Source organism: Ranitomeya imitator, chromosome 4, assembly GCF_032444005.1.
Source record: "Ranitomeya imitator isolate aRanImi1 chromosome 4, aRanImi1.pri, whole genome shotgun sequence".
In the NCBI taxonomy this organism is placed as follows: domain Eukaryota; kingdom Metazoa; phylum Chordata; class Amphibia; order Anura; family Dendrobatidae; genus Ranitomeya; species Ranitomeya imitator.
The window spans coordinates 532,211,053-532,233,301 of record NC_091285.1 but is presented as its reverse complement, the minus strand read 5'-3'; the positions used below and the strand labels follow the sequence as shown (position 1 = coordinate 532,233,301).

Here is a 22,249-nt window from a genome sequence, read left to right as displayed (position 1 = left end):
GCACACACTAGGCCACGTTCACACACTGACTATTTGGTGAGATTTTTACCTCAATATTTGTAAGCCAAAACCAGGAGTGGAACAATCAGAGGAAAAGTATAATAGAAACATATTCACCACTTCTGTATGTATCACTCATTGCTGGTTTTGCAAATACTGAGGTAAAATACTGACCAAATACTGAACGTGTGGACATGGCCTAAGAGTGGAGCGGCAGTGCACACACCCGACAGCCAGGGTTTCCAACTTGACTTGTTTTCTTGGCAGTTTATCGAAAAATTACGGGCAGACAATTTTTTTACGGACACATTGGAAAACCATAAGGGTATGTTTCCACGTTCAGGAAACCCAGTGCTTTGGATACCCCGCTCCGCCCAAAGTGTCGCCCCCCGTTGTCCACGCGGTGATTCCGGATGTGTTTACTGAACACAGGTGGAATCACCGCATTGTATTCACAGACCGGGTTATTGATCTTGTGGAGACGGAGCGTCTCCGCAAGATAAACAGACATGCTGCTGTCGGTAAAGGCGGTCCGCATGTCCGGATACGCAGGGCCGCTGGATGCCGCCGTGCGCACATAGTGGAGACGGGATTTCATAAAATCGCCTCCGCTATGCTGTAACATCTGGACACTGTGGCTGTACGCAGCGTCCAATCCACAGCAGATCCTGATGTAATCCGGCACCTGGAAACATGCCCTAACAAGTTATTCTAATTATCAGCGATCCGCTACATCCCATAATTGATATTGGACATCCGCTGCAGTCACTGTACACTGGAAAAAGATGATAATTACAATGTAATCTCTACGAGTGTCTTCAGCTTTAAAGAAATTATGGAGGCCTTAAATTTATTTTACAGACAGGACAAAATAAAAGTGAACTGCCCTGGAATTTCTGAACACCCCTCCATTCAGTCTCTATGGCCGCAGGGGTGTGTGGTGCCCCATAACTGAAGAGCTATTAATAATGCCTATATGACCAGGTCCATCACTGGATGTAATGCCTCCATCTAGGAATCTGCCGCACTTTCTCGCCAGTGTGTACAGTGCAGGCAGAGCCTTGCAGTTTAGTCTGGCACCACGAGATGGCAGCACTGCAGCAGGCCGCAGTGGTAGACAGGTTACTGTATACTAGCAGTGTAATCTGAGGGTTCCACCAGTAAGTAGATGGCACAGGAGACGTGTGAAGTACCTTGCTCAGTACCCGCTCCCTCCATCCCTCGGGGTTGCTATAGAAACGCCCCGTCCATGGCCGGCACTCACTTGTTGCTATGGTAACACCGCAGTTTCTCCCCCTTCTGATTGCCCCCGGTACGGAAATTCGCAGCTCTCGCGGTATCTCCCTGTCAGCTCCGGACACCGGCCGCACAAAGGAACTGGACACTGCGGAGGCGGCACCGTGAGTATCGAGCGCCCTGCTCCGATCTGTGTAGTGACCAGGGGGCAAGTGCTGCTGTGCCCCTTTTACTACTGTACCCTGTGCTGCTGTGCCCACTACAGTACTGTACCCTGTGCTCCCTACAGTACTGTACCCTGTGCTGCTGTGCCCACTATACTACTGTACCCTGTGCCCCCTACAGTACTGTACCCTGTGCTGCTGTGCCCACTATACTACTGTACCCTGTGCCCCCTACAGTACTGTACCCTGTGCTGCTGTGCCCAATATACTACTGTACCCTGTGCCCCCTACAGTACTGTACCCCCTACAGTACTGTACCCTGTGCTGCTGTGCCCACTATACTACTGTACCCTGTGCCCCCTACAGTACTGTACCCTGTGCTGCTGTGCCCACTATACTACTGTACCCTGTGCCCACTACAGTACTGTACCCTGTGCTGCTGTGCCCACTATACTACTGTACCCTGTGCCCCCTACAGTACTGTACCCCCTACAGTACTGTACCCTGTGCTGCTGTGCCCACTATACTACTGTACCCTGTGCCCCCTACAGTACTGTGCCCCCTACAGTACTGTACCCTGTGCTGCTGTGCCCACTATACTACTGTACCCTGTGCCCCCTACAGTACTGTGCCCCCTACAGTACTGTACCCTGTGCTGCTGTGCCCACTATACTACTGTACCCTGTGCCCCCTACAGTACTGTACCCTGTGCTGCTGTGCCCACTATACTACTGTACCCTGTGCCCCCTACAGTACTGTACCCTGTGCTGCTGTGCCCAATATACTACTGTACCCTGTGCCCCCTACAGTACTGTACCCTGTGCTGCTGTGCCCACTATACTACTGTACCCTGTGCCCCCTACAGTACTGTACCCCCTACAGTACTGTACCATGTGCCCTCTACAGTACTGTACCCTGTGCCCCCTACAGTACTGTACCCTGTGCTGCTGTGCCCTCTATACTAGTGTACCCTGTGCTGCTGTGCCCCCTATACTATACCCTGTGCTGCTGTGCCCCCTATACTACTGTACCCTGTGCCCCCTACAGTACTGTACCCTGTGCCCCCTACAGTACTGTACCCTGTGCTGCTGTGCCCTCTGTACTAGTGTACCCTGTGCTGCTGTGCCCCCTATACTATACCCTGTGCTGCTGTGCCCCCTATACTACTGTACCCTGTGCCCCCTACAGTACTGTACCCTGTGCTGCTGTGCCCCATACCCTACTGTACCCTGTGTTGCTGTGCCCCATACCCTACTGTACCCTGTGTTGCTGTGCCCCCCCTACAGTACTGTACCCTGTGCCCCCCTACAGTACTGTACCCTGTGCCCATTTGCTGATGAGCCACCTACACTATTGTACCTTGTGCCCTCTACACTACTGTATCCTGTGCCTATGTGCTGCCGTGTCCCTTGTATTGTGCCCTGTGATTCCTGTACTGCTGTGTCCCGTGTATTGTGGTGCCCTTTGCAACCTGTACTGCTATGCCCCTTGTATTCTGGTGCCCTGTGCCGCCTGTACTGCTGTGCCCCATGTATTGTGGTGCCCTGTGCCGCCTGTACTGCTGTGCCCCGTGTATTCTGGTGCCCTGTGCCGCCTGTACTGCTGTGCCCCATGTATTGTGGTGCTCTGTGCCTCCTGTACTGCTGTGCCCCATGTATTGTGGTGTTCTGTGCGATCTGTACTGCTATGCCCCTTGTATTCTGGTGCCCTGTGCCGCCTGTACTGCTGTGCCCCATATATTGTGGTGCCCTGTGCCGCCTGTACTGCTGTGCCCCGTGTATTGTGGTGCTCTGTGCCACCTGTACTGCTGTGCCCCGTGTATTGTGGTGCCCTGTGCCTCCTGCACTGCTGTGCCCCGTGTATTGTGGTGCTCTGTGCCTCCTGTACTGCTGTTCCCCGTGTATTGTGGTGCCCTGTGCCGCCTGTATTGCTGTGCCCCGTGTATTGTGGTGCTCTGTGCCACCTGTACTGCTGTTCCCCGTATATTGTGGTGCCCTGTGTCTCCTGTACTGCTATGCCCTGTGTATTGTGGTGCTCTGTGCCACCTGTACTGCTGTGCCCTGTGTATTGTGGGACCCTGTGCCTCCTGTGCTGCTGTGCCCTGTGTATTGTGGTGCCCTGTGCCGCCTGTACTGCTGTGCCCCAAGTATTGTGGGGCCCTGTCCTCCTGTACTGCTGTGCCCCAAGTATTGTGGGGCCCTGTCCTCCTGTACTGCTGTGCCCCGTGCATTGTGGTGCTCTGTGCCACCTGTACTGCTGTGCCCTGTGTATTGTGGCGCTCTGTGCCGCCTGTACTGCTGTTCCCCGTATATTGTGGTGCCCTGTGCCTCCTGTACTGCTGTGCCATGTGTATTGTGGGGCCCTGTGCCTCCTGTGCTGCTGTGCCCTGTGTATTGTGGTGCCCTGTGCCGCCTGTACTGCTGTGCCCCAAGTATTGTGGGGCCCTGTCCTCCTGTACTGCTGTGCCCCAAGTATTGTGGGGCCCTGTCCTCCTGTACTGCTGTGCCCCGTGCATTGTGGTGCTCTGTGCCACCTGTACTGCTGTGCCCTGTGTATTGTGGCGCTCTGTGCCGCCTGTACTGCTGTTCCCCGTATATTGTGGTGCCCTGTGCCTCCTGTACTGCTATGCCCTGTGTATTGTGGTGCTCTGTGCCACCTGTACTGCTGTGCCATGTGTATTGTGGGGCCCTGTGCCTCCTGTACTGCTGTGCCCCGTGTATTGTGGTGCCCTGTGCCGCCTGTACTGCTATGCCCCATGTATTGTGGTGCCCTGTGCCGCCTGTACTGCTATGCCCTCTGTATTGTGGTGCTCTGTGCCACCTGTACTGTTGTGCCCTGTGTATTGTGGGGCCCTGTGCCTCCTGTGCTGCTGTGCCCCGTGTATTGTGGTGCCCTGTGCCGCCTGTACTGCTGTGCCCCAAGTATTGTGGGGCCCTTTCCTCCTGTACTGCTGTGCCCCGTGTATTGTGGTGCCCTGTGCCTCCTGTACTGCTGTGCCCCGTGTATTGTGGTGCCCTGTGCCGCCTGTACTGCTGTGCCCCGTGTATTGTGGTGCCCTGTGCCGCCTGTACTGCTGTGCCCCGTGTATTGTGGTGCCCTGTGCCTCCTGTACTGCTGTGCCCCGTGCTCTTGTTACAGGACCATCACTATAGCATAAAGCAATGTGTAATAATATTATTACTGCTCTTCTCACTATTCCATTGCTCCTCTGCTCTGTGTACCCGCTTGTCACTGTGAGCTCTGCTACATGTCACCAGCACTGATTCCAAATCATTACTTGCTAAGTCAGGAAATCCCAAACTAGTTTCATCTGTGGAACATCAAATCATTTATCCATAGAGTCATATATCACACACATGGGGGGATGGGTCATCTGTGTCACACACACGGGAGGACGGGTCATCTGTGTCATACACATGGGGGGACGGGTCACCTGTGTCATACACATGGGGGAGGGGTCACCTGTGTCATACACATGGGGGGATGGGTCATCTGTGTCACACACATGGGGGGATGGGTCATCTGTGTCACACACATGGGGGGACGGGTCATCTGTCATACACATGGGGGGACGGGTCACCTGTGTTATACACATGGGACGGGTCATCTGTGTCACACACACGGGGGGACGGGTCATCTGTGTCATACACATGGGGGAGGGGTCACCTGTGTCATACACATGGGGGGATGGGTCACCTGTGTCATACACATGGGGGGATGGGTCACCTGTGTCATACACATGGGGGATGGGTCATCTGTGTCACACACATGGGGGGACGGGTCATCTGTCATACACATGGGGGAGGGGTCACCTGTGTCATACACATGGGGGGATGGGTCACCTGTGTCATACACATGGGGGATGGGTCATCTGTGTCACACACATGGGGGGACGGGTCATCTGTCATACACATGGGGGGACGGGTCACCTGTGTTATACACATGGGGGACGGGTCACCTGTGTCATACACATGGGGGGATGGGTCACCTGTGTCATACACATGGGGGATGGGTCATCTGTGTCACACACATGGGGGGATGGGTCATCTGTGTCACACACATGGGGGGACGGGTCATCTGTCATACACATGGGGGGACGGGTCACCTGTGTTATACACATGGGACGGGTCATCTGTGTCACACACACGGGGGGACGCGTCATCTGTGTCACACACATGGGGGGACGGGTCATCTGTGTCACACACATGGGGGGATGGGTCATCTGTGTCACACACATGGGGGGACGGGTCATCTGTCATACACATGGGGGGACGGGTCATCTGTCATACACATGGGGGGACGGGTCACCTGTGTTATACACACGGGGGGACGCGTCATCTGTGTCACACACACGGGGGGACGGGTCATCTGTGTCATACACATGGGGGAGGGGTCACCTGTGTCATACACATGGGGGAGGGGTCACCTGTGTCATACACATGGGGGAGGGGTCACCTGTGTTATACACATGGGGGAGGGGTCACCTGTGTCATACACATGGGGGAGGGGTCACTTGTGTCATACACATGGGGGAGGGGTCACCTGTGTCATACGCATGGAGGTGCGGATCACCGGTGTCATACATTTGGGTGGACGGGTCATGGACCTGCATGATCGCGGTCACTGTGGTGTGAGGTAAGCCGCCTCCGGACACCTCTCTTCATTGGTGGATCCCGCTGAGATTGGCCGTCACTGATAGTGCGGTGTCTGTGGACAGCTTGACGTACTTTCAGCAGAATAGTTCAAGTATGGATTGTGATGTACTTAAACTTCAAAGTCCACGGTGAATCTGCAGCAAAATCCACGTTATTTACATCCAGATTTGTTGCAGATTTTACTCTATGCATTGCAAACAGTGAGAAAGCACAGCGCAGTTTAGGGAAGTCCTATCCATGATGGCACCATAATATACTGTGGCCGATATCCGCACTGTGTGAGCATACTCTAACACAGGGATCCACAAGCCGCGGCACTCCAGCTGTTACATGTTGGGGCATCTGGGGAGCTGTAGTGTGGCAATGGCTGGGGGGTTGAAGGTCACTTACCCCTGCCCCAATGGTCAGGCAGCCCATGCCTCCCGGTGTCTGTGCCCTCTAAGCTCCACATGTCTGCTGTGTGTGGCGTGGTATGGCCTGGCAGTGTGTGCACGGGGTACAGTACGCTTCCTCCCTGCTCACTACAATGGCAACTTCTCATCCAGTCATCCAGAACTCTCCGCTCCGGCGCTTTCACCTTCTTTGCTGTTTATGTTGTTAATTATTTGCAGGTATAATCTGTGCAGTTCTTACTTCCAACAATGGCGACGCCAGCAGCGGTGAACCCCAGCGGTGAGTACTGGCAGATTTCTAGCCATCACACTGCCCTCAGTATATTTAGTCTAGTATAATGATGGCAGAGACACTTATAATGATTCCATTTTTGGAAGCTTCTAGTTATTTTTATGTAAGAAGTACTGGGCTAGTTTCATAAGTCCGACACTTACTGTCTGAGGACTGACCACAACATAGAGCTGCTTCTGCAGAAGGAAAAAGTACCATATGTGGCGTACTTATTCCTTTATAATGGAACCCTGTGGGTGACATACGCCACGGTGTGCCCATACAGTGTCATGTGTCAAAGTGTTTCATGGGTGTAACATATAGATGAGCAAGAAGATGCAAACTACCAGTGTTCGCATCTGCGCCAGCCATCCTCTGCCCGGCATCAGTAAATGGAAGAGGCAGGATGCTGGCATAGAAGTGCGCGCTGCCCAGGTCTGGCTGCCACATAAGATGGAACATGATGCCGACCTGGGAATCTTGAATGTTTTTGCTCATCTCTAGTGTCATGTGTTGGGAAATGTTGCTGACTTACTGTATGCCAGCGACGAAAGATTTAGGCCAAGCACAAATCTTTATAGTAACATAAATTCACCCTTCCTGTACTGATTTTCTTGTGAACTTTAATAATAATAATAATAATAATAATAATAATAATAATCTTTATTTTTTTATATAGCGCTAACATATTCCGCAGCGCTTTACAGTTTTGCACACATTATCATCACTGTCCCTGATGGGGCTCACAATCTAGATTCCCTATCAGTATGTCTTTGGAATGTGGGAGGAAACCGGAGTACCCGGAGGAAACCCACGCAAACACGGAGAGAACATACAAACTCTTTGCAGATGTTGTCCTGGGTGGGATTAGAACCCAGGACCCCAGCGCTGCAAGGCTGCAATGCTAACCACTGCGCTACCCTTAACTTTTGCTTATACAAATCAGCCTGTTACATAAAGTGGATCTGCAGTGTAAAGCTTGGGGGATGATGAAATCAGGGGCTTTATCCACTGATGAGTACCACAAGATAATGCATCTTAGCTGCAGTCACTAAGTACAACTGTGCACCTAGAGAAGCAGAAAATAGACAAGAGAAGCCCGAGGACATTTCCAGGATGAGGCGCATGGGCAGGGGCTAGACAGCGGAAATACAGAACATGGCAGCGCTGTGAGGAGCTTTGTGTCCATGCACTTTATATTGTGTTGTATAGGAAATAGGCAACAAGTAGCTGGTGATCTTCCCCTTCTGTTCCTTAACATATAAATTAGGATAAGCCATGCATTATTAGTGGCCTGGATGGCTGGGGATGGTCAGCTAAATCTGGGGTTGGACACATTTGATGATGCTAATCTTCTAAGGAAAAAAATATCGGTGATGTTATAGGTAACATGTGGCCAATAATTGTTTCATCCAAAAGCAGTCTACACTTCAGGCAGCTTACACACGCTTTGTAATGTGGTATTTAGCCCAAACTACAAGTGGATTAAAGACAGAGAAAAGTGTAACCTTTCCAATACAGTTTCACTTAATTTAATATCCATTCCTTGCTTTGACTTAAAAACCTCATCAAAAACAACATCCAAACGGCATAAGTAGAAGCCCCCAGAGACAGCTGGTGGCACCTATAGAAATCGGTAGCCTGTGTCTGAAATGGTTTACTATGTATTTCCAGATTTACACGTATATACTGTACATAAGTTTTTCACCCCCCAAAGCTACCGTACTTATTTTTGCATTTATAACAAAAGTCCCAAATGCATATTAGAAAGTCGAGAATGTGGCGGGTAATAACGCCCACCCCTAGTCTAACTAAATCCGCTCCAAAGAAATCATGTGAATAAGGAGGAGAATGCAGAGCATCGATGAAAGTTGAATAACAAATTTTATTTTTATTAATCCATATAAAAGTTAAAAAGATCACAATAACAAGATGACGCCAGTCAAAATGCTGAAAAACCACCCAAAACACCCCAAGGATGGACACCCATGGTCCAATATACAGTTAGGTCCATATATATTTGGACAGAGACAACATTTTTCTAATTTTGGTTATAGACATTACCACAATGAATTTTAAACAAAACAATTCAGATGCAGTTGAAGATCAGACTTTCAGCTTTTATTTGAGGGTATCTACATTAAAATTGGATGAAGGATTTAGGAATTTCAGCTCCTTAACATGAGCCACTCTGTTTTTAAAGGGACCAAAAGTAATTGGACAATTGATTCCAAGGCTATTTAACCCCTTCATGACCGGGGGATTTTTCGTTTTTCCGTGTTCGTTTTTCGCTCCCCTCCTTCCCAGAGCCATAACTTTTTTATTTTTCCGTCAATTTGGCCATGTGAGGGCTTATTTTTTGCGGGACGAGTTGTACTTTTGAACGACATCATTGGTTTTAGCATGTCGTGTACTAGAAAACGGGAAAAAAATTCCAAGTGCGGTGAAATTGCAAAAAAAGTGCAATCCCACATTGGTTTTTTGTTTGGCTTTTTTGCTAGGTTCACTAAATGCTAAAAATGACCTGCCATTATGATTCTCCAGGTCAGTACGAGTTCATAGACACCTAACATGACTAGGTTATTTTTTATCTAAGTGGTGAAAAAAAATTCCAAACTTTGCTAAAAAAAAAAAAAAAAAAAAAATTGCGCCATTTTCCGATACTCGTAGCTTCTCCATTTTTCATGATCTGGGGTCGGTTGAGGGCTTATTTTTTGCGTGCCGAGATGACGTTTTTAATGATAGCATTTTGGTGCAGATACTTTCTTTTGATCGCCCGTTATTGCATTTTAATGCAATGTCGCGGCGACCAAAAAAACGTAATTCTGGCGTTTCGAATTTTTTTCCCGCTACGCTATTTAGCGATCAGGTTAATACTTTTTTTTAATTGATAGATCGGGCGATTCTGAGCGCGGCGATACCAAATATGCGTAGATTTGATATTTTTTTTTATTGATTTATTTTGATTGGGGCGAAAGGGGGGTGATTTAAACTTTTATGTTTTTTTTATTTTTTTCACATTTTTTTAAACTTTTTTTCTTAACTTTTGCCATGCTTCAATAGCCTCCATGGGAGGCTAGAAGCAGGCATAGCACGATCGGCTCTGCTACATAGCAGCGATCTGCTGATCGCTGCTATGTAGCAGAAATGGAGGTGTGCTGTGAGCGCCGACCACAGGGTGGCGCTCACAGCCACCGCTCATCAGTAACCATAGAGGTCTCTGGGACCTCTATGGCTACAATATACAAGCATCGCCGACCCCCGATCATGTGACGGGGGTCGGCGATGACGTCATTTCCGGCCGCCCGGCCGGAAGCGGTAGTTAAATGCCGCTGTCTGCGTTTGACAGCGGCATTTAACTAGTTAATAGGTGCGGGCAGATCACGATTCTGCCCGCACCTATTGCGGGCACATGTCAGCTGTTCAAAACAGCTGACATGTCCCGGCTTTGATGCGGGCTCACCGCGGAGCCCTGCATCAAAGCAGGGGAGCCGGCATCGGACGGTATAGTACGTCCGATGCCGGTAAGGGGTTAATGGACATGTGTGGGCAATCCCTTCACTATGTCATTCTCAATTAAGCAGATAAAAGGCCTGGAGTTGATTTGAGGTGTGGTGCTTGCACTTAGAAGGTTTTGCTGTGAAGTAAACATGCGGTCAAAGGAGCTCTCCATGCAGGTGAAACAAGCCATCGTCAAGCTGCGAATACAGAAAAAACCCATCCGAGAAATTGCTACAATATTTTGAGTGGCAAAATTTACAGTTTGGTACATCCTGAGAAAGAAAGAAAGAACTGGTGAACTCAACAATGCAAAAAGACCTGGGCGCCCACGGAAGACAACAGTGGTGGATGATCGCAGAATAATCTCCATGGTGAAGAGAAACCCCTTCACAACAGCCAACCAAGTGAACAACACTCTCCAGGAGGTCGGCGTATCAATATCCAAATCTACCATAAGGCCATGTTCACACAGTGCGTTTTTTACTGCGGAACCGCAGCGGTATTGCCGCTGCGGTTCCGCAGCAGTTTTCCATGCAGGGTACATAACAATGTAACCCTATGGAAAACAGTCACTGCTGTGCACATGGTCCGTAATTTCGTTTAAAAAGCCGCGCAGAATAGCTGCGGCAAAAAAGAAGGAGCATGTCACTTCTTTTTCCTGAACCGCAGCGGTTCTGCACCCATAGACCTCCATTGTGAGGTCAAAATCGCAGTAAAACCCGCAGATCAAAAATATATCTGCGGGTTTTACTGCGATTTGATGTGCAGAACCGCTGCAGCAGGAAGTGCGGGGGAGCGGGCGGAAGTGCGTGGGCGGAGTGTGGCTGCCCCCCCGTGCTCCGATCCCGCCCCCCGTGCTCCGATGCCCTCCCCCCGTGCTCCGATGCCCCCCCCCAGTGCTCCGATGCCCCCCCGTGCCCTAATCTCCCCCCCTTATACTTACCCGGCGTCCCGGTGTCCGTCCGGCCGTCTTCTCCCTGGGCGCCGCCATCTTGCAAAATGGCGGGCGCATGCGCAGTGCGCCCGCCGAATCTGCCGGCCGGCAGATTCGCTCCAAAGTGCATTTTGATCACTGAGATATAACGTATCTCAGTGATCAAAATAAAAAAATAGTTAATGACACCCCCCCCCACTTTGTCACCCCCATTGGTAGGGACAATAAAAAAATTAAGAATTTTTTTTTTTTTTCACTAAGGTTAGAATAGGGTTAGGGGTAGGGTTAGGGGTAGGGTTAGGGGTAGGGGTAGGGGTAGGGTTAGGGGTAGGGTTAGGGTATTTTCAGCCATTTTAGCCCTAAAAAGCTTCCTAGGAAACACACAGTCTCTGCATAGAAAACTGCATAAAAAAAGGATAAAAAAACGCATCAAAAAACGCATCAAAAAAGGACCTGCGTTTTCTGCCAAGAGCTGCAGTTTTTTAAAAAAACTGTTCTGAAAAAAAAAGGATGGAAATCCTGAACGTGTGAACATACCCTAAAGAGAAGACTGCATGAAAGTAAATACAGAGGGTTCACTGCACGGTGCAAGCCACTCATAAGAATCAAGAATAAAAGGCTAGACTGGACTTTGCTAAAAAACATCTAAAAAAGCCAGCACAGTTCTGGGAGAACATTCTTTGGACAGATGAAGCCAAGATCAACCTCTACCAGAATGATGGAAAGAGAACAGTATGGCGAAGGCGTGGTACAGCTCATGATCCAAAGCATACCACATCATCTGTAAAACACGGCGGAGGCAGTGTGATGGCTTGGGCATGCATGGCTGCCAGTGGCACTGGGTCACTAGTGTTTATTGATGATGTAACACAGGACAGAAGCAGCCGAATGAATTCTGAGGTATTCAGAGCCATACTGTGTGCTCAGATACAGCCAAATGCAGCCAAACTGATTGGTCGTCGTTTCATACTACAGATGGACAATGACCCAAAACATAAAGCCAAAGCAACCCAGGAGTTTATTAAAGCAAAGAAGTGGAATATTCTTGAATGGCCAAGTCAGTCACCTGATCTCAACCCAATTGAGCATGCATTTCACTTGTTAAAGACTAAACTTCAGACAGAAAGGCCCACAAACAAACAGCAACTGAAAACCACCGCAGTGAAGGCCTGGCAGAGCATCAAAAAGGAGGAAACACAGCGTCTGGTGATGTCCATGAGTTCAAGACTTTAGGCAGTCATTGCCAACAAAGGGTTTTCAACCAAGTACTAAAAATGAACATTTTATTTAAAAATTATTGAATCTGTCCAATTACTTATGGTCCTTTTAAAAACAGGGTGGCACAGGTTAAGGAGCTGAAACTCCTAAACCCTTCATCCAATTTTAATGTGGATACCCTCAAATGAAAGCTGAAAGTCTGAACTTCAACTGCACCGGAATAGTTTTGTTTAAAATTCATTGTGGTAATGTCTATAACCAAAATTAGAAAAATGTTGTCTCTGTCCAAATATATATGGACCTAACTGTACTTCAAAATGACTGATGGTTTATACCAGGTGAGCTCGCACAACAAAGTAACATGGCCACAGACTTCCTAAAAAAGTTAAGTGTCACTAAATACCATAGCAAGTGCAAGAAGTCTACTATAAGTGAGCAGAGCTTACCGGTAAGGGGGCGTGATGAGGAGACAGTCGGATGATGTATCCTGACGCGCGTTTCGAGGCAGCACAGTGCCGCTTTCTCAAGGGGATAACATCAGGTTCTCAGTAGGACCTTCAAATACCCTAGAGAACCCGGTTATATGGTTGCCGACAGCAAGTGATAGTGACGCTTTCGGCGCATGCGCATTGAAGCCGTCAGGTCCTGACGTGCAGACACAAGCGTCAAGCCCAGTGTGCACATTCGGGGAGAGAAGCTCCCGGAGCATGCGCACAGAGCATGAAGACACTGGTCCAAAACAGGGCACAGCTGGCAACAACGCAACGCTTACGGCCACGAAGAGGTAACAAAAATATACATATACCCATGTCACACATCAAAACCATAAGCACAGACCACATGTAATATATATACAATTCAACACTGTGATCGGGTTCACTAGGGTATTTGAAGGTCTTATTGAGAACCTGATGTTATCCCTTTGAGAAAGCGGCACTGTGCTGCCGCGAAACGCGCGTCGGGGTACATCATCCGGCTGTCCCCTCATCACTCCCCCTTACTGGTAAGCTCTGCTCACTTAGCCTTCTTGCACTTGCTATGGTATTTAGTGACACTTAACTTTTTTAGGAAGTCTGTGGCCATGTTACTTTGTTGTTGTTTGCCTCACCTGGTATAGACCATCAGTCATTTTGACATATATTGGACCATGGGTGTCCTTCCTTGGGGTGTTTTGGGTGGTTTTTCAGCATTTTGACTGGCGTCGTCTTGCTATTGTGATATTTTTAACTTTTATATTGATTAATAAAAATAAAATGTGTTACTCAACTTTCATCGATGCTCTGCATTCTCCTCCTTATTCACAATATTTATTTTCGCATGTAGCTCAGGTCAGTTGCATTGGGCTTTTGATTAGCCAGGTATGGCGCAAAGTAATTTGTGCGACGTGGCGCCCATATTACATTTTGCTAACCTTGACATATCAAATGCCATGCCGGGTATGCCACAAGTTAAGAGATTCTCAGGCCTTCTGTGTAGCTGCCAAGTAGCACTGGACGTTCGGCCAGAGTTGCATGAATTTGTTTTGCTTATTGTTTGGCAGCTTTCTGCCTATGCACACTATACACAGAACGCTACCAATCAGTGGTGGCGGCAGGGTTTTACAGAGCTCATGAATATAGATAACTACATGACAGCATGTTTACTAGTCCTCTAGCGATAATCTCCTGCTGATAAAACCATAACATTTCTCATGGCGCTCGCACTGACGGCATAAAGGTGAAGTGAGTTCATTGGCTGTGAACTCGCAGGACCTGTCTGACAGCACCGCCAGAAGGAGAACTTTCTCATGCTCGCAGTGTGCTCAGACAGGGAATAGCAGTTCACAGGCAAATACTGAGCACACAGTGCTCAGTGTCTGCTGGATGACAGGCTGTATGGTTGCATCATGCAACCAGGCAGCCTGCCATGTAGATGCAGCAGAGCTGGACCCGTCGTGGGATAAATGGATTAGCAGCAGCTCTGTGGAAAGGGGAAGAATATGTTTGTTTGTTTTTTTAAACTCTTTTGCTAATGACGAGGGCATCAGGGGAATGGGCAAGGTCGTAAGTATGGTTTAATTAAGAATATTAAAGGAGTCTGTGTCATGCTTTCATTTAACCCCTTAGTGACCGAGCCAAATTTTTGAAATCTGACCAGTGTCACTTTATGTGGTAATAACTCTGCAACACTTCAACAAATCCCAGTGATTTTGAGATTGTTTTTTCGTGACACATTATACTTTATGATAATGGTAAATTTAGTTCAACATTTTTTGTGTTATTTATAAAAAATATAAAAAATTTGAGGAAAATGTTAAAAAATTAGCAATTTTCTAAATTTGAATGATTATCCCTTTAATCCAGATAGTCATACAACAGCAAACCACTAACAAATAACATTTCCCACATGTCTGCTTTACATCAGCACCATTTGTAAAATGTTATTTTATTTTGTTAGCATTTTAGGAGGTTTAAAAATGTAGCAGCAATTTTTCATTTTTTCAAAGAAATTTACCACATTTATTTTTTTAGTGACTTATCCATGTTTGAAGTAACTTTAGGGGTCCCATATATTGGGAAACCCCCAAACGTGATACCATTTTAAAAACAGCACCCCTAAACATATTGAAAACTGCTGTCAGGTAGTTTATTAACCCTTCAGGTGCTTTACAGGAATTAATGCAAAGTGGCATGACAGAAATGAAAATGTGTATTTTTACCACCTAAATGTTGCTAACTTCTAAACAGATTACTACAGCCGTCAGACTCTAAGGCCGCTATTTGGTCATGAATTGCCATCGCAAACATCAGGACAACAAAATCATGATATAAGGGCACCAATTGGGATAAAGAAGAAGCCCCCACACTCTGTTGACCATTTATAATGATGTAGTCACTATTGACAGCAGCATCTAAGGGGTTAAACAGATTTGGACGGTGCAAATACTGATCGTGGCTGATACAGCAAGTTGTCAGCTATAGTGTACAACCAACAGCTGCTGGATTGTCATCTGTATGGGGAGGCTATTCTCTTATATCTCAGGTCAGTTAAAAGACGTATTGGTGGTCATTAAGGGGTTAAAGGACTTTATTCTGGGTGTCTGTGTATTTATACAATGTGACTATAGGGTCAGTAATGGGGGCGTCTTATTGACGCCTCTCCATTACTAACCTCTGGGCTTGAAGTTACCTGACAATACAAAAGTGAAATCAACCCCCCCCCAACTGTCATCCCTCTTGCCACCTCTGCAGGGCAAGTGGGAATAGCGAGGCTAAGTGCCAGAGTTGGCTGGCACATCTTTTAGATGCGCCTTTACTGGGGTGGCTGAGAGCTGATATTTTTAGTCTGGGGGTACCAGTATCCATGGCCTCTTCCTGGGATATTATTATCAGCCTGCAGCTGTCTGCATAGCCGTTGCTGTTTATTTAATCATAGGATACCCCATTTTAGTAGCCAGTAAAAGATAAGTACACAGTTGTGAGCTGACAGTAATAGCCTGGGAAGCTCCATGGGTATTACCCCTTCCCAGGCTATAAACATCAGCCCCCAGCTGTTGGCTTTCCCTCTGCTAGTTACAAAGATTGCGCGGGGGAGCCCACGCCATTTTTTTCAGAAACATAATGTTTTATTAGTTAAATACATGTACAGTAAGCTGCACACACACAGTTCTAATTGTATTTGTCACAGATCTCTATATATCTACCTATTCTATATGTATTTACTGTATATAATCCATCTCTTCTTTCCTGTCGGCTCCTGCAGTGATTTTACAGTGCACGGCACATGAATTGCCGTCTTTTCTTCTATCTAGGTATCTATGTAATATAAATACATATATATGTGTGTGTGTGTCACTGACATCTACAGTTAGGGCCAGAAATATTTGGACAGTGACACAATTTTCGCGAGTTGGGCTCTGCATGCCACCACATTGGATTTGAAATGAAACCTCTACAACAGAATTCAAGTGCAGATTGTAACGTTTAATTTGAAGGGTTGAACAAAAATATCTGATAGAAAATGTAGGAATTGTACACATTTCTTTACAAACACTCCACATTTTAGGAGGTCAAAAGTAATTGGACAAATAAACATAACCCAAACAAAGTATTTTTATTTTCAATATTTTGTTGCAAATCCTTTGGAGGCAATCACTGCCTTAAGTCTGGAACCCATGGACATCACCAAACGCTGGGTTTCCTCCTTCTTAATGCTTTGCCAGGCCTTTACAGCCGCAGCCTTCAGGTCTTGCTTGTTTGTGGGTCTTTCCGTCTTAAGTCTGGATTTGAGCAAGTGAAATGCATGCTCAATTGGGTTTAGATCTGGAGATTGACTTGGCCATTGCAGAATGTTCCACTTTTTGGCACTCATGAACTCCTGGGTAGCTTTGGCTGTATGCTTGGGGTCATTGTCCATCTGTACTATGAAGCGCCGTCCAATCAACTTTGCAGCATTTGGCTGAATCTGGGCTGAAAGTATATCCCGGTACACTTCAGAATTCATCCGGCTACTCTTGTCTGCTCTTATGTCATCAATAAACACAAGTGACCCAGTGCCATTGAAAGCCATGCATGCCCATGCCATCACGTTGCCTCCACCATGTTTTACAGAGGATGTGGTGTGCCTTGGATCATGTGCCGTTCCCTTTCTTCTCCAAACTTTTTTCTTCCCATCATTCTGGTACAGGTTGATCTTTGTCTCATCTGTCCATAGAATACTTTTCCAGAACTGAGCTGGCTTCTTGAGGTGTTTTTCTGCAAATTTAACTCTGGCCTGTCTATTTTTGGTATTGATGAATGGTTTGCATCTAGATGTGAACCCTTTGTATTTACTGTCATGGAGTCTTCTCTTTACTGTTGACTTAGAGACAGATACACCTACTTCACTGAGAGTGTTCTGGACTTCAGTTGATGTTGTGAATGGGTTCTTCTTCACCAAATTAAGTATGCGGCGATCATCCACCACTATTGTCATCCGTGGACGCCCAGGCCTTTTTGAGTTCCCAAGCTCACCAGTCAATTCCTTTTTTCTCAGAATGTACCCAACTGTTGATTTTGCTACTCCAAGCATGTCTGCTATCTCTCTGATGGATTTTTTCTTTTTTTTCAGCCTCAGGATGTTCTGCTTCACCTCAATTGAGAGTTCCTTTGACCGCATGTTGTCTGCTCACAGCAACAGCTTCCAAATGCAAAACCACACACCTGGAATCCACCCCTGACCTTTTAACTACTTCATTGATTACAGGTTACCGAGGGAGACGCCTTCAGAGTTAATTGCAGCCCTTAGAGTCCATTGTCCAATTACTTTTGGTCCCTTGAAAAAGAGGACGCTATGCATTACAGAGCTATGATTCCTAAACCCTTTCTCCGATTTGGATGTGGAAACTACCATATTGCAGCTGGGAGTGTGCACTTTCAGCCCATATTATATATATAATTGTATTTCTGAACATGTTTTTGTAAACAGCTAAAATAACAAAACTTGTGTCACTGTCCAAATATTTCTGGCCCTAACTGTATATATCTATGTATTCTATGTGTATAATTCTATTCTAACCTGTCACGCTGTGATTTTACTGTACCTGCATATGATTTACCGGCTTTTCAAATGAGATCAGTGTGTAAAAATCGGACAGCACTTCCATGTTCCGAGTGCTGTGTGATTTTTTTTCTCGCATCTATTGACTTATATTGCGGGATGCGATCCGATTTCCGATTACAATTGCAGCATGCTGCAACTTTTTTCCAGTCTGATCGTGATCTGATCCGAGCTGGAAAAAAAACTCAGATGAAGACACAATGATAGAATAACATTGGTCCGAATGCAATCTGATTTTTATATCGGATTGCAGTCATCCGATTTCATCGCGAGTGGGAATGGGCCCTTACTGGTTTGTGTGTATGGGGTTTCCTTTTACTAGCGTAGACATTTGTGGCATGCGCTCAGCTCCTGTGGAGACAGCACATACTTGGCCATTTGACCGTTGTCCGCTCCACCAGTCGGACTTGTACAGATGACACTATTGTGCCATTTCTAGTTAGTTGCCTTAGACAACTATTGTAGAAAACCCTCTTTTTTGATGTTTACATTGAGGATGACGGTACCCCTAGGGAGCATCCCATATGCATTTTCAGGCACTACATATGAGGCATTCCCCATTTCCAACCTGTTTGATCGGAGATGGCGGTGTTTGGGGTGGGATGGTTGTTGAGACTGTTTTGTGCAGGCGGCTGAATTGTGATCGCTCTTAACAGAGGCAGCTAGGGATGTTGTCTTGTTCTGAGCTGAATACCAATTCTCGCCCCTCCTCCATCCCAGCCATTGCTGCCAGGTTTCTTGCATACTGATGATGCTCTGTTCTCAATCTGAGATTCTCTACTAGGAGGGATCGGCACCAGCTCTTACTTATTCATTCTACTGGAGGTAAAAGTTTATTGTTTCTGCATTGTCACCCAGCTTAGCTGTGATTAGCGGGGTGGTAGCCCCTGTGTGCCGTGTTATTGTGGCCTGGCTTACCATGGTCTTTGTGTGAGGTGGTCGTCACTGGCAGTGGATCCATCTCTGCTTGGCTGTATCAGATTGATTGCAGATTCTGCACTAATGCTCATTCATTTGTGGAGCAGCGCAGCGTTGATCACACAGATCGTACTGTAGCTTCTCAGATATCTGTATGGGTCCTGGTGGCTCAGAGAGATCCTATTCTGACAACTTTGTCTCTTACAAAGTGCAAATATAAGTGGTGATATAACTGGTGTCTTGGCAGATTCTTTACTTGCAGAGGTGGGAATCGTTTTTTCTGCCAAGGTCCATTTGGATATTTATACCATCTTCCAGGGGCCGTACCAATTGCTCGCTAACTCTGCGAAGAACGTACGTCCTGACGCTGCACTGGTGTCAAGACCTAATCTTTTATTGCACGCGCCTCAGCCGGCTTCCGGCCCAAGCTCTGTGGTTTCGGGAATCTGCCCAGGGTCCAGATACAAGGTCATCGAGGGCCATAATCAGTCTGCAGGCCTGAGGTTCCCTGCTTTACTGTGCCATGCGGACAGTCTTAAGTATTGATTATCTCACAGCATTGAGTCTTCATTCATTATTTAGAACAAGGTTGTCCCCCACCCATCCTTAGGAACCGGAATTAATAGGAGTCATAGAAATCTAGAGGATAATGGTGGACATCTGCAGGTAAAAATCCTGACGTATGCGGTGGCCAATGGCTGCACAATATGAAAGGGCATTCCTCTGTCTGCCAGCGAGATCATGCAGCTATTAGCCACCACTCCTGGGAGTGCTTTCAGCTGAATGTGGTAGCCACACTGTGAACACCTAGCCTTACGTCGTGTTCACATAGGCATATTTCATGGCAATCTAATGCCTGGATACTTATGAGGCTGGAAGTTCAGGTCGTGATTGGGCTTTGCAGTCCGGAAATCTTCTCATGTGAACCTGGCCTTACAGATGGAAACTGACTGGTTATTGGTAGTAACTAGTGATGAGCGAGTATACTTGTTGCTTGGGTTTTTCTGAGTATTTTTTAGTGCTCGGAGATTTAGTTTTAGTTCCTGCAGCTGAATGATTTACAGATGTTAAACAACTTGATTGCATGTGGGGATTCCCTAGTAACCAGGCAACCCCCACATGTACTCAGGCTGGCTAGCAGCTGTAGATCATGCAGCTACGGAGACTAAAACTAAATCTCCGAGCACTAACAAATACTCGGGGACCCCCCGAGCGACGAGTACACTTGCTCATCACTAGTACTAACCCCTGGTTCGTGAGTAAATCTGTAATTCCCTATAGAGCAATCGTTTTCAGATCATCCACTAGAAAAGCAAGGTGGCTTCCCTGGCTGCACAGTTCTTGGCCCTTAAGGTACCGTCACATTTAGCGACGCTGCAGCGATCTAGACAACGATCCCGATCGCTGCAGCGTCGCTGTGTGGTCGCTGGAGAGCTGTCACACAGACAGCTCTCCAGCGACCAACTATGCGAAGTCCCCTGGTAACCAGGGTAAACATCGGGTTACTAAGCGCAGGGCCGCGCTTAGTAACCCGATGTTTACCCTGGTTACCAGCGTAAACGTAAAAAAAAACAAACACTACATACTTACATTCCAATGTCTGTCCTCCGGCGCTCTGCTTCTCTTCACTGTGTAAGCGCCGGCCGGAAAGCACAGCGGTGACAGCGCTAGTGCAGAGAAGCCGAACGCCGGGGGACAGACACCGGAATGTAAGTATGTAGTATTTTTTTTTTTACGTTTACGCTGGTAACCAGGGTAAACATCGGGTTACTAAGCGCGGCCCTGCGCTTAGTAACCCGATGTTTACCCTGGATACCAGTGAAGACATCGCTGAATCGGCGTCTCACACACCGATTTAGCGATGTCTGCGGGAGATCCAGCGACGAAATAAAGTTCTGGACTTTCTGCTCCGACTATCCAGATCGCTGCTGCGTGTCAAACACAACAATATCGCTAGCCAGGACGCTGCAACGTCACGGATCGCTAGCGATATCGTTGTTAAGTTGGCCAGTGTGAAGGTACCTTTATAGGTATAGGTATGATCAAAGTAAATTTGCTAATAATGGTGAGATTCCATTCATCTGTTATGTGAACATCCAGAAAGCCTCCAATTCGGACACTTATCTGTGGCACATACCTGCTGGATAGACTGGAAGAATCTGATAGTCCGGAAGGGTAAAGAAGTTTCTATGTAAGTTCACACAACCAACGTTATTCAGTGGGGCAGTGCATATGAGTGATTTTTTTTCAATTGACCAAATCTGTTTGTGAAACAATGTCAGCCTGCACTAGTTTCTTCCTGGTGTTGGAAGAAAAGCAAAGAAATCGGATTTCATATGGAGCCACAATGTAACATCTGATTTTTACAGATTCATTGCAATTCTTTAACATGGGAAATTGTAAATGGTCTCATAAATGATTATTAAAGGGAACCTGTCATCCCGAAAATCGCGGGTGAGGTAAGCCCACCGGCATCAGGGGCTTATCTGCAGCATTCTGTAATGGGGTGACAGGTTCCCTTTAACTGCTGCAGCAACCCTGACCGAAGTAGGCACAAACTTGCATAAAGCTGCTCTGACTGCCTAGTTGTGGACTGTAAAAGACTGAAGAGGGCCTAGCTGTTCTATGTCTGCAGAATAACTCACCTCTTGAGCTAGGAAAATAGGCACTGATGTTTTTACTCCTTTCTCGATCATCTTCCTTATACAGGGAAGAACGCAACCAACAATAATAGCTGCAATGATTAGGACGACAAGGATAACTACGCCTATCTGAGCTAGCCATCTCTGCCATCCCTTCATCCATGAAAAGTACTGGTCCCAGGGATCTTCTACACCTGAATTTTTTTTAAATTCTTTTTGTAGGGAATTCAGCTTTTTTTATGGCTACTGTAACCTTTCCGGTGGGACCTGTATTATCTGGAATATACAGTGGGGCAAAAAAGTATTTAGTCAGTCAGCAATAGTGCAAGTTCCACCACTTAAAATGATGAGAGGCATCTGTAATTTACATCATAGGTAGACCTCAACTATGGGAGACAAACTGAGAAAAAAAAAACCCAGAAAATCACATTGTCTGTTTTTTTATCATAGGATAGTACTGCAGTGCGCAGGCGCCGGAAAGGTCAGAGAGGCCCGGCGCCTGCGCACTACAGTACTTTACTCTGCCCTCAACAGGGCAGAGCAAAGTACGCCTGCGCCGGAGCCGTGGCTGAAGATCAGAAGAGGACGTCTTATAATGAAGATAGGAGGCGCCGCAGCGGACCAGAGACACCCGTTTGACCGGACCAGCAGCGGGACCGCCCCTGGGTGAGTATAATATAATGTCTTTTTCTCCTCTTTCAGGTAACATCGGGGGCTTATCTACAGCATTACAGAATGCTG

General features: G+C 47.1%; 1 protein-coding gene across 4 annotated transcripts in view; it reads left to right on the top strand.

Moving 5' to 3' along the window:
- The first annotated feature begins 1,109 nt into the window (after positions 1–1,109).
- Positions 1,110–22,249, top strand: part of ARNT2 (aryl hydrocarbon receptor nuclear translocator 2) — a 147,117-nt gene continuing 125,977 nt past the window's right edge. The window contains exons 1-2 of one of the 4 annotated variants that reach the window (XM_069766201.1): positions 1,110–1,400; positions 6,667–6,727. In XM_069766201.1, the coding sequence (XP_069622302.1) occupies positions 6,697–6,727 (31 nt within the window). In that variant the 5' untranslated portion in view covers positions 1,110–1,400; positions 6,667–6,696. Of the gene's footprint in view, positions 1,401–6,666; positions 6,728–18,602; positions 18,774–22,249 lie in introns of those variants that run through there. The other 3 variants (XM_069766202.1, XM_069766204.1, XM_069766203.1) reach the window with 3 other exon arrangements.